Consider the following 12379-nt stretch of genomic DNA (forward strand, 5'->3'; position numbering starts at 1 on the left):
GTTAACGTTTCTGTTGGCCTTCTAGTAATTCCACAGTCATCTGCCTACTCAGGATATTTGTAGTTTTTGTTTTTTTAAACAAATTCCTTGAAATCCTATCAAAGAGGGAACCATAGTACTATGTCCCCTTACAGAAGGTCTTTGGTTTCTTGAGGCAAGGAAGTCCATGATGACTACAATATCCATTGTATTTTACTGTTAATTATTAATCTGAAAGAAGGCCAACCCTGTATAAGTTGTTAATCTTTTATAATTGACATTTCACTGCTGTTTGTAATATTTTGTCCTCATCCTTGAAGATGTGTGATGACTTCTTTGAATGACTTGCACATTTGAAGTAAAATATCACATTCATGAAATTGTCCCTTACCCCGTTCTTGGCAACTATGCATTTCATCACTGCATCCAGAACCCCAGCAAGGGGTGGTAATTGAGAGTGAGCGCAGTTCCAGCCCAGGTAATCCTAGGTACCATTCTTTGTTTCCTTTGCTGTGCAAAAGCTTTTTATCCTGATGAAGTCCCAAGAGTTCATTTTTGCTTTTGTTTCCATTGCCTTTGGAGACGTGTCTAACAAGAAATTGTTGTGACTGAGGTCAAACATGTTGTGGCTGTGTCTCCTACAGGATTTTGATGGATTTCCTGTCTCACATTTAGGTCTTTCATCCATTTTGAGTTTATTTTTGTGTGTGGTATAAGAATGTGGTACAGTTTCATTCTTTTGCATGTGGCTGTCCACAATTTTCCCAACACCGTTTGTTGAAGAGACTTTTTTCCATTGGACATTGTTGGAGATTAGTTGACCATAGAGTTGAGGGTCTATTTCTTCGTTCTTGGACTATACAGTATTGATTATGAATTATGTTTTTTTTTCCACCCAGCAGTGAACAAATACTGTGATAAAAATAAGAAATGGCATAATATGATTCCATCTAAATGGAACTTGGGTTGGTAGAACCCCTGAATGCCTGGCAGAAACCAGTTCTGTAACCAGGGCTTCTTCTGTGTTATCCCTGTAAATATCTTTCAGGCTTTCTTCTTTGATCACAGAGGGGTCACCCTTCCTCAGGATCTATTTTTGGCAAGGCAAAACGGGGACTTTTTGCTTTGTGTTTATTAGTTTAGGATCCGAATGTTATCTCTAAACTTTAGCAGCACCCTGGTTTCCTGCTTGAATTAACATCCTCTCATTTGGTTATGCTTGTTTATACCTGTGAGAGAAGACCAAAAAGTGGGGGGGACTAGAAATGCTACATCATGGAATGATAGTTAAAAGAATGAATTGATCTGTAGTAACCTTTTGGCTTATCTATCCTTGTCATAATTAAGCTGTTCCAGATAAATCAAAGAGTGTATTTTAATTGCCTAGTCGTTTCTTACCCAGTATAGTAATCCATTATGTTGTAGCATTGTCCTTTTGTAACCATGTGAAGTCTTATCTAGTGAACAGTGTTTGGATGGCTTTGGTCTTCACTTAAGTTCAGCCCTTACTATAAATTCACGGCTATCAGATTTCTGTAATCCTCTATTTTTCTGCTTAACATGTTTTTGAGACCTCTGATAGTCCTCTTTTTATTTCCCACCCCTCCCCCCCCAAAAAACCCTCTTTCATCCTCTTATTAAATCACCTTGTGTTTAGGAGTCAAGTGAGTGGACAGCAAATGCCTGTGCAGTCAGAGATAGGCAGAAGGATCCAAAGTAGGGTCCATTTGGCCTTTTGGAAGATGGCCATTGTGGGAGGAAGCATGGCTAGTGGGTGGCTAGTGAATGGGTTTGAGTCAGAGAATGACAGAGCTAGACCATGTGGAAGTTTGGATTTTATCCCGAGTGCAAAAAGAAGTCATTGGCGAGGGGGCACTAAACAGAGTGGTGATTATCTGGTTTATGTTCAAAATCTCACCTGGCTTCTGTGTAAGTGGTGGGAGCAGAAGGAGGCAAGAATGAATACAGGGAGACAGATTAGAAGTCTGTTGCAGAATTCGAGATGGGAAATGATGGAGGCTCTGGAAATGGAGAGAAGTGGACATGAGGCATGTTTTGGAGGTAGAACTGACAAAAGTTGCTACTGATTGGATCTGAGGGATAGAAGTGAAAGGAGAAATCAGAAACTTCTGATGACTTACAGCCCTTGGGTCTGTTCTGCTGGATTGATGGTGCTATTATTTGCTAAGACAAGGAAAAGTAGAGCAGAGGAAAAATTGCTGGAGAATGGAATTAAGAGTTCTGTTTTGGCTAGCTGAAATTTGAGGTGCTTGTTTGACTTTCAAATATATCTGCAGTGTATATGAATGAGTTCGATGGCTTTGGAGCCTGGTGGACATAGGTCAGGGATGGAGACATGATAAGAACGTAGAAGTTGTCAGTATATAGATGGCATTTAAAGCCATAAATGGAAATTATCTTGGGTATTTGTCATATTCTCTGATCTATACCTTGTCCCTCCCCTACTGTTGTTAAATTATGCCCACATTAGGTAGTATAGGTACATATTATTAATTATAGTACTCTAATCATTTGTTTTTAGAAAACAATGTTGTTTTTAGCAAAATACTCTGATTTCTTCTTGTCTATAGCTAAATGGTTTAAGGGTATTCAATCACTAACGTCAATATTTAACTGGAGATCTAACAGTTATGTGATGTCTTCTGTGGTTTTTCTCGTAGGCAAAGTCATTAATAAAGATTTGCGACATTACCTGAGTCTTCAGTTTCAGAAAGGATCAATTGACCACAAATTGCAGCAAGTGATCAGAGATAATCTCTACCTGAGAACAATTCCATGTAAGTATGAGACTGAATAAAAGAAGGTAGGGCAACGTATCCTTATTTAACTAATCGAACATGTAGAAGTAATTCAATAGAGTATCTCATGCCAAATTGGGAAGACTGAGTTGGGGCACTGGAAGGAAACAAAAATTGGGTAAGGAAAAAGTTTTCCAAGAACATGCAGGGCTTTTGTTTTTAAAGTAGAAAAACTGGAAGATTCTATGTTGTAACTTTAAAAACAGTCATTAGACTTTAAGAATTTAAGACTATCTATGTATATTCTGCTAACTAAATTTTCTTCTGTAATTCAGTTCCAAATGTTTATTCAATAAGAAAAAATAATAAACTTTTTCACTCTCAGTGCCTCATACACAGAGAACAAACATTTTTGTATTCATTATTAGGACATTGCTAATTTTAAGATCTGCCTCTTCCCCAAAGGAATAAAAGGAGGAAACACAGTACCTTCTCTGTAGTAATCCATGTTGAATTCTTATCTAGATGTTTGTATATCTTTTCCTGTCTCAGTAGTTTTCATAGGACCTGGTTGTTGTTGTGGTTGTAAGGATGCTGTGCATGCATGCGCATACGTGTGTGTGTTAACACGTAACAAGAAACCATGTATGCTTACATTTTGGCTTTAGTTAGCAGAAGTCTGGGGAAGAATAAAAAGCAGTAAAAAATAAAAGGTTTTAAAAGGATGTTCTGGTTTTCCTTTTCTATATATTTTGAACTTTGTATAGATAGTAGTTTTTATAATGTCTCTGAAATTCTTAATTTCTTGTTATTTAATTTCTTGTTCTTACACTAAGCCTGCCCAATTACGTTCCTTAAATACCAATCCTTCTGTACTGCCTTAGACCCTCACCCTTTCTTGCTTGAACTTTTTTTTTTTTTTTTTTTTTAAACAGATAACAATATGTAGGGGCAAAGAATGAGGTGAAAAATCTTGATCCTGGGACAAGTTACTTGATCTTCCTGAACCCCAGACTCCCCATATATAAAATGTGAATAACAAGAGACACCTCTTATGTAGTTCTAAGAATTGAAATGAGAACACGAGTGCAAACCACATGTCCTGGAGTAGGCCCTCAGTGTCGTCTCTTCCCCATTCTAGCTGCTTCCCCACCTCCCATGTCCCCTCGCTCTGGTCTCTTAGTGCATGTGTGACTCTTGTCCATCTCCAGATTATCTTTCAGAGTCTCTCACTGAGTGTAAGTCCAGACTCTTTTACATACTATAAATTTTTTTGGTTTTTGTCTTTAAATCTGACTTCTTATGTATGATTTCCTCCTGTAAATCTACCTGGTCGGATTTCAGAATTGCAACTCCTGCCTTATTTTCTTTGCATTTGCCTGGTGTATCTTTGTCTGTTGTTTTAATCTTTCATCGTTCTGAAGGTCTTTGTTTGCAAATAGTGTTGGACGTTTTAGACAATCTGGAACTTTCTTTATATTTATTGATGTGATCTATGTCTTGAGTCTCCTATTTTGTCATGGTTTTCTATTTTACCTATATACACATCTTTTGTATAAAAAGCCTTCACCACGGGGGCGCCTGGGTGGCTCAGTGGGTTAAAGCCTCTGTCTTCGGCTCGGGTCATGATCCCAGGGTCCTGGGATCGAGCCCCACATCGGGCTCTCTGCTCAGCAGGGAGCCTGCTTCCTCCTCTCTCTCTGCCTGCCTCTCTGCCTACTTGTGATCTGTCAAAAAAAAAAAAGCCTTCACCACGTGCATAGTCCATTTTATTTCCTCTCTACCCTGTTAGAAAGGTTTATATCTTTATTTTAATGGGTACCTTTATAATTCTATTAATACTCTGTTCTTCCTCCCTTCCTTTTTTTGTTTTTGTCCCAACAGTGAACAATATTAAAATTATCTAGTTATTGCTTCTTATTCCTTCCTTCTCTCTCCCATCATCTGACTTGAAATAATTTTTTTACCCCAAAGATAATCAGCAAGCTTATTCCATTTCACATACGCTTTCCTCATTTTCACTTTTTTTTTGATACTTGACCTGTGTCTATATTAACAGAACAAACAGCCATTATGTATCGCACTCTCCCCTTTATTATCATCATTTATTCTTTATTCTGTGGGTAAATACACATCGAATATAACTACCAATCCTTATGTTGTTGTTTCTTCAATAACTGTGGTTTTCTAAAGCTTCTTCTCTTCTAGATTTCCCAGGAAAGAGTCAGAGGATCATCACAGTTGGTCTAAGGCCTTTATGCTTACAAGTTTGTTTGGATGTATATGAAATCCTTGCCTTATATTTTCTTCTTTGACTATCTTAATTCTATTAGTTGATTATCTGATTGTCTTCTGGCATAAAGCGTTGCTCTTTAATGGTCTAAAAACAATCTGATTTTCATTACCTTGTAAGTAACTTGGTATTTTGCCTGCGTGAGGTGTCTCAGGGTAGCATTTTTAGTTTCATAGCTCTAGAGCTCCCTCCTCCCTTGTTAAAACAGCTTAATAAAAACATGGACTTTTGGCTGTACTCTGTACTTTTACTTGGGTCTTCTTATAAATTTACTTGTGATGTCCTAGTTTTGCAGTTTCTCCTCAGTGTGAGGTTTTGAAAGGAGTTACAGTTTATTTGGTTGTCATTCATAAGGTCCAAACAGCTGCAGCCTTTTCAGATCCTAAGAGGACCTATTCACCGAGACACTGAAGTTTCCACAACTCCTCCAAGAATGCAGTGGTATGTCAGTAACAGCATACCAAATGGTCTGTAATTACCATTCTTTACTAAAAGATATCAAATCTTCTTGGAGAAAATTCTGATTCCAGGTCTGGCGCAAGGAAAGAACAAGATGAGCTTGGAACATGTAATTATCCCAGAAAGTATGTAAATGCCTAAAAGACTATGGGGACATATCAGAAGCACATTTTTTTTTTTCAAGCCATCTAGAAGGGGTGCCCACTGACAAGATCTGAAACAATTTGAGCAACAAAATTAATAAGAGAAAGAAAGACTTCTACTGTTACTACTCTATTGAAGGGACAAGACTATGATCTCTAATAGAAGTAGAAAGGAGACTGCACACAAAGGAGTCCTATGGTTTCATCAGCCTTCTGCCTGGAGCCATATTCTGGGCCATGTTATAAGGAGGGGAAGCCCAGGGAGAATACAGAGGATTCTGAGTTGAGAAGGCAGAAGTCTGAGTTCAAGAAGTCTGAGGTGCCTGAGATTTGCAGGACAGAGCTATGAAGAAAGGAGAGAAGAGAGCTATGAAGAAAAGGAGCTCTAATAATAAGCATAAGTACCCCCCTTGACTCTGTTGCTGAATACTAAGCTGAGAATGTATGGGATGAGACCCCCACATGGCATGCACAGATTGTCTGGGAGCCATAAGTTAGCAGTTTTCAGAGTTTATGCAGTGCTGGGAGAATCTGGGTTCTAGTCCACCTGAGTGGAGAGAACTCAAGGGTCATGGCTTACTAGTAGGGCTAAAATAGTTGTAAGCTCCTTGGGGCCCATTTTAACAAAGCTTAATTAAGCAAGCCCCCAAAGGATCAAGTAAATATGCATATAACTTGATTGTTAGCAAAAGGAAAGGAAGAAGGGAAGGGAGAAAAGGGGAAAACCAACAGCCTTTAAAGGAAGAAGACAAAATTTCGACACGGAATAACATAGTATTTACAATGCCTAATTTACAGTGTCTAATAAAAATTATTAGATATACAAAAAAGAAGAAAATATGGCCCATAATCAAAAGAAAAGTCAGCTGATTAAAAAAAAAAGAAATAGATGACATATAAACAGGTATGACCAAAGTAAGCATTTTAGAGTTATTATAAATATGCTCAAGGATTTAAAGAAAAGTATGAATAAAATAAAAGAGAAAATGGAATTTTTTTTTTAAAGAATTAAATGGAACTTCAAAAATTCATGGATGGGCTTAACAGCAGATTAGAAACTGCAGAAGAAAAGATTGGTGAACTTGAAGACATACCAATATAAACGAATCAGACTTAAACAGAGAGGAAATAGACTGAAAACATAGCTTTTTTTTTTTTTTTTTAAGATTTTATTCATTTATTTGACAGAGAGAGATCACAAGCAGGCAGAGAGTTAGGCAGAGAGAGAGGAGGAAGCAGGCTCCCTGCTGAGCAGAGAGCCCGATGCGGGGCTCGATCCCAGGACTCTGAGATCATGACCTGAGCTGAAGGCAGCGGCTTAACCCACTGAGCCACTCAGGTGCCCCAGCTTTTTGTTTTTTAAAGTTACCAGAGAAAGAAAGAAAGAAAGAGACATTTCTGTTTCTGCCATGAAAGACTAACTGGTACTGGATTTACCTTCTTACTGTAAACAGCTAGAAATTGGGCTGTTTTCAGAAATTGGGTCATATGCAGAGCAGGACTGTGATTGGTTCATACTGAGCTATGCACACTGTCAAACCAAAGAGGGGAGATATGGAAAAAAACAAATGAGGAACTATAGGCTGAAATTTTTCCAAATTTGAGGAAAACTATAAATCCACAGAGCTGTAGATCTCAACAAACCCCAAGAAGAAACATTAAAAAAAAATCAATATATTATAATCTAATTGCTGAAAGCCATTGATAGAGAAGATGTGAAAGGCAGACAGAAAAAAGATACATTAAATACAAGGGAAGAAAGAATGACCATAGACTTGTCAGCAGAAACCAGTACAAGCCAAAAATCAACGAAATGTCATCTTCAACATGCTGAAAGGAAAAACTGCCAATCTAGATTTCTACATGCAACAAAAATATCCTTAAATAATTTTTCAGGCCAAAAAAAAAAAATGGTGAAGGAATTTTTCACCAACAGACTTGCACTAGAAGAAATACTAAAGGAAATTTTCAGGTGGAATGGAAATGATACCAGAGTGAAGAACTGAAAGAAAATAGACAACCTTGTAACTGGAGTTTAAGATTTCAACACCTCCTTTAGGGTAGGTAAACAAAAGATCAATAAGGTTATAACAGGGATAACACTTTGAACCAACTTGACCTAATGGCTATGTATTAGAACATGCCTCCCAACAACAAAATATTCATTCTTTTCTAGGGTACAGGAACATTTACAAATGAAGACCATATTCTAGGGCATAAAACAAGATTGAATAAATTTAAAAGAGTTTAAATCATATAAAATTGTATTCTGTGATCATAATGGAATTGCAAGAAATCACTTAACAGAAAATTATTTTGAAAATCTCTGATTATTTGGAAATTAAATAGCACACTTCTAAATAACCTGTGAGTTAAAGCCACAGGGAAAAATACAAAATATTACACATATCAATTAGCATGTCAGAACATAACAAACCCAACATACCAATTTGTGGAATGTTGCTACAATGGGGTTTAGAGGGAAATTTATAGTGTTAAATACTTAGAAAATAATAAAGATCTCAATCAGTGATCTGAACTTCTAGCAAAAGAAGAGCAAAGTAAAGAATCTAGCAAAAGAGCAAAATAAACCCAAATTAAGTAGAAGAAAGAAAATAAACATAAGTCAATAAACTAGAAAACAGAGACTAGAGTAATCAATGAAACCCAAAGTTGATTTTTTTCTGATCACTAAAACTGGTAAACTTCTAGCCATAGAAGGTAAAGAGAGAAAACATTGTTTAACACTATTAGGAATGAGAGAGATGGCATCATTAAAAATTCTACAGATGTTAAGTGGACAGTCAGAAATATTCTAAACAACCTGACAACAGTAAACTGAACTCAGATAAAATGGAAACATTCCTTGGAGGAAAAAAACTACCAATATTCACTCAAGAAGAAATAGATGAGAGATGCCTGGCTCAGTCAGTTAAGCATCTGCTTTCGGCTCAGGCCATGATCCCACGGTCCTGGGATTGAGCCCTGAGTCAGACGCCCTGCTTGGTGGGGAGTCTGCATATCTCTCCCCCTCTGTCCCTCCTCATTTGTTCTCTGTCTGTCACTCCTTCTTAAATAAATAAAATCCTTAAAAATAAAGAAGAAATAGATGAGCTTAATAGTAGTTCTCAATCTGTTAAAGGAATTGAATTTGTAGTTTGTAATTTTCCCATTAAGAAAGCATCAGGCCCAAGATGGTACAGGTGAATTGTTCTGAATAGTTGAAGAAATAATATCAATTCTACACAGACTTTTTAAGAAAATAGAGGAGGAGGGAACTTCGCAACTCAGATCTGTGATCTGATCATTATCCTGATTCTAAAACCAGACAAGGACATTAAAAGAAAATAATATTAGACCACAATTTTTCGTGGACCTAGAACTTAAAACTCCTCAAAATATTTTAGCAAATTATATATATATATATATATATATATATATATATATATATAGCAATATGTAAGCAGGATAATAGATTATGACCAAGGGGTTGTGACAGGAAAGCAAGGTTGGGATAACATTTGAAATTTATATTGTAATGGACTGGAAAAGAAAAACAAAACACATGATCTCCTCAAATAGATGCAGAAAAAAAAACACCTGAGAAAATTCAACTCCCATTCATGGTAGAATCACTCAGAAAACTAGTCTGCCATTTATTATTTAGTGCCTCTTGACTTCAAGTTACTCTTTTTTGCCTGGGTATGATATTGCAACTTTCCTCCTTTGCCACCTGGTAGGTACAACATCAAATTATCTTGGGGCTGGCAGGAAGTATACTGGAGAAAGAAGAGTCATCTTTTCCTACTTCCAATGTGTCTTTTTCTTTTTGCTCCTGCCTGCAAAAGGACAGTCAGTTTCAGCAGTGCTCCAGCAGTCAGTTTCCCACCTCACAGGCGGCCTGAATTCCTCCAGTGCACCTGCTGACTTCCTTGCAGTTTCTTAATGAGTTTGATGGGCACCCCACTTGGCTCCCCAGATTTCAACAATATTCCCTACAAGTGGTTTCCTACTGGGTTTCTGGCAAGTCCAGCCAGTGTCCCAGATGGTTTTCTAAGAAGTTCGAAACAGCTCCCACCACAGCCAGCTTACTGGTGAATTTCATCAGTACTCCAGCAGACTGTTCCTTGTCTGCCAACCTTGACCCATCAACTATGAACCAGATCCGTCCCCAGGCTACGACGGCACCTTCTCAGAGAAGTCTGAATCCCAGAGTTGGGGAACATTCCTCTCTTCCACGTTTGTTCCTTATTTGAGTGTTCTCCCTCAGGGTGCTATTCTTTAAAGTTCTCTTTTATTTCCTCTTAGTTAATTCCTCGTAAATAGTTAATCATTTTTTGTGTTAAGCTCTCCTTTTTCAAGTTACCATGTTTCTCTCACCTGTTTGGGTGCTGGTCAATACAGAATTGGTACTGGTAGTAGTCCTGGGAGATAAACCCTCTAAAAAGGAATTTTAGATTTGGTCTTGTTCTTCAGCTTGAGCCCAGTGCCGTGTTCCTTCCACTGGAAATAGGGTGCTCGTAATTCATGACAAGAAGTAGCATCACAATTGAATGACAGTGTAAACTGGTTGAGGTGAAGTGCTAGCTGAATCAAGTACCTTGGGAACCCAAACGGCAGCCCTCGACCTTTATGGCAGAAGAATGATGGCTACAAACCCCATGGTGCAAAATGGCTTTTCCTCAGTGTACAAAGCACTTTAAAAATCTCCTGGTTTATTATTATTATTATTATAAATCAATAAAACAAAGCTATAAGTCTCAACACTTGTATCTGTTACAGACATTTGCTGATAGAAAACATTAAAAGGAAACATAAATACAAAAATAAAATTAAAAGTTTGAAAGATAAATCCACACATATATCCTATTTGAAATTTTCACTCCTAAAATGAACTTGTAAAATACAAGAAGTATCCCTTGTATTATTTGATAATTTTGACTTTGGTAACAAATCTTCCAGACATTTTAAAAATTTTTCATATTACATTCATGCTCCTGAAATTATTGTGTGTCCAAAAGCATCTTCAGATTGGTCATTGGTCATTGGTCATTTGAATAAGCTCACTTTCTTTTTTAATGGTGAAAATATGTTGTCTCCTTGCCCCAATTTTGGTTTTGCCATTGATATCTATATTGCTTTTACTTCAGATTTTACACCAGTTGCTGATTTCAGGTTGCAGTGTTCCACAACAACATTCGCTTCTCTACATTTCTTCTATTAAAGGATTTACAAAGCACTTAAACTCATAGCACATATTCAAACAGCGGAAAATGCCAAAGCTCATCGTTGGGTAGTATTCAAATAACATTCATATCTGCCTTCAAGGTTAACATTACATAGAATCACACATCAGAACTGCCAATTTAAAGACTTATTTAGTTTTCAAAACCAGTGATTTTTGGAGAATACCACTCGTAGGATTTATATGAAGTATAAATGCATCTAACTGCGCTAATAGTGTATTTGCGAGAAAGACTCACTGTTAGCAGACAGGGCCTTGACCTCACACTTGTAGCTCAGGGACAGCTGCAAGTGGATTGTGACTGCTGCTCTCCCACGTGCTTCTGTCCTGATGCCTGGAAATGTCGCCTTGACCATTCAGTTTCATTTGTCAGTATTTTCTGCTCTTTGCTTTCAGTTGGTATCTTTAGATTCCTTCAAATCAGTAACATCTCTATGTCAGATAATCAAGCTTTAATTCTCATAGGAGAATTATAATACTTTTTCCCCTCATTTTCTCTATCAACTGATTTTTCTGAAGATTTAGAAAAAGGAAATTGGCTGAGAGACTTCAAGGAGGAATGCCTACACAGAAACAGTAATGTAAATCGACTATAGCTCTCATCTAGGAGTTGGTGAGAATGTGAAGTATATTTACTTCGGGACATTTTCTTTTAAACATACACTTACCATATGACCCAGCGTTTCCACGCCTAGGTATTAACATAAATATGTGTCTGCCCAAGGACTTGTAAGTTTATAGCTGCCTTATTTATAGTGTCCCAAATCTGGAACCATCCCAAATGTCCATCGATGGTGAATGCGTAATCAAATTTTGGTATATCTGTACAACAGAATACCACTTAGCAGTAAAAGGATGTTGAACCACAGCATGATAGATCTCAGAAGCATCATGCTAAGTGAAAGAGGCCAGGTACAAACCACTACTAGAATCAGTGAGAGCTACTGGAATCAGTGTATGATTCTACGTATATGAGATTCTGTTAAACACAAAACTACAGTGACAGCTGATTAGCCACTGCCACAGGGACATAAGAAAACCTTTAAGAGTGATGAATCCCAAGACTCAAAGAATTGTACTGCTGGAATTAGTGAATTTGATTGTAGGTCAGTTATATCCAAATAGAGCGACCAACTAGATTACCACAATTGTTTTCTTTTATATCATTAATAATTAGAAAATGAAAGTTTACAGAAAAATATTTACAATAGCATACAGGCATTTGAAATACCTAGAAAATAATCTCTAAAGAAGTGTAAAGACTTCTGGGCGCCTGGGTGGCTCAGTGGGTTAAGCCGCTGCCTTCGGCTCAGGTCATGATCTCAGGGTCCTGGGATCGAGGCCCGCATCGGGCTCTCTGCTCAGCAGGGAGCCTGCTTCCTCCTCTCTCTCTGCCTGCCTCTCTGCCTGCTTGTGATCTCTCTCTGTCAAATAAATAAATAAAATCTTTTTAAAAAATCATTCTAAAAAAAAAAAAGTGTAAAGACTTCTGCGAGATAAA

General features: G+C 37.4%; 1 protein-coding gene across 4 annotated transcripts in view; it reads left to right on the plus strand.

The window, feature by feature from the left end:
• Nucleotides 1-12379, plus strand: part of MAGI3 (membrane associated guanylate kinase, WW and PDZ domain containing 3) — a 229693-nt gene that overhangs the window by 136561 nt on the left and 80753 nt on the right. For all 4 annotated transcript variants that reach the window (XM_059135306.1, XM_059135303.1, XM_059135304.1 and 1 more), the window contains exon 2: nucleotides 2661-2777. In XM_059135306.1, coding sequence (XP_058991289.1) covers nucleotides 2661-2777 — 117 coding nt within the window. The remainder of the gene's footprint in view (nucleotides 1-2660; nucleotides 2778-12379) is intronic.

The sequence above is a fragment of the Mustela lutreola genome, chromosome 10 (assembly GCF_030435805.1).
Source record: "Mustela lutreola isolate mMusLut2 chromosome 10, mMusLut2.pri, whole genome shotgun sequence".
NCBI lineage: Eukaryota > Metazoa > Chordata > Mammalia > Carnivora > Mustelidae > Mustela > Mustela lutreola.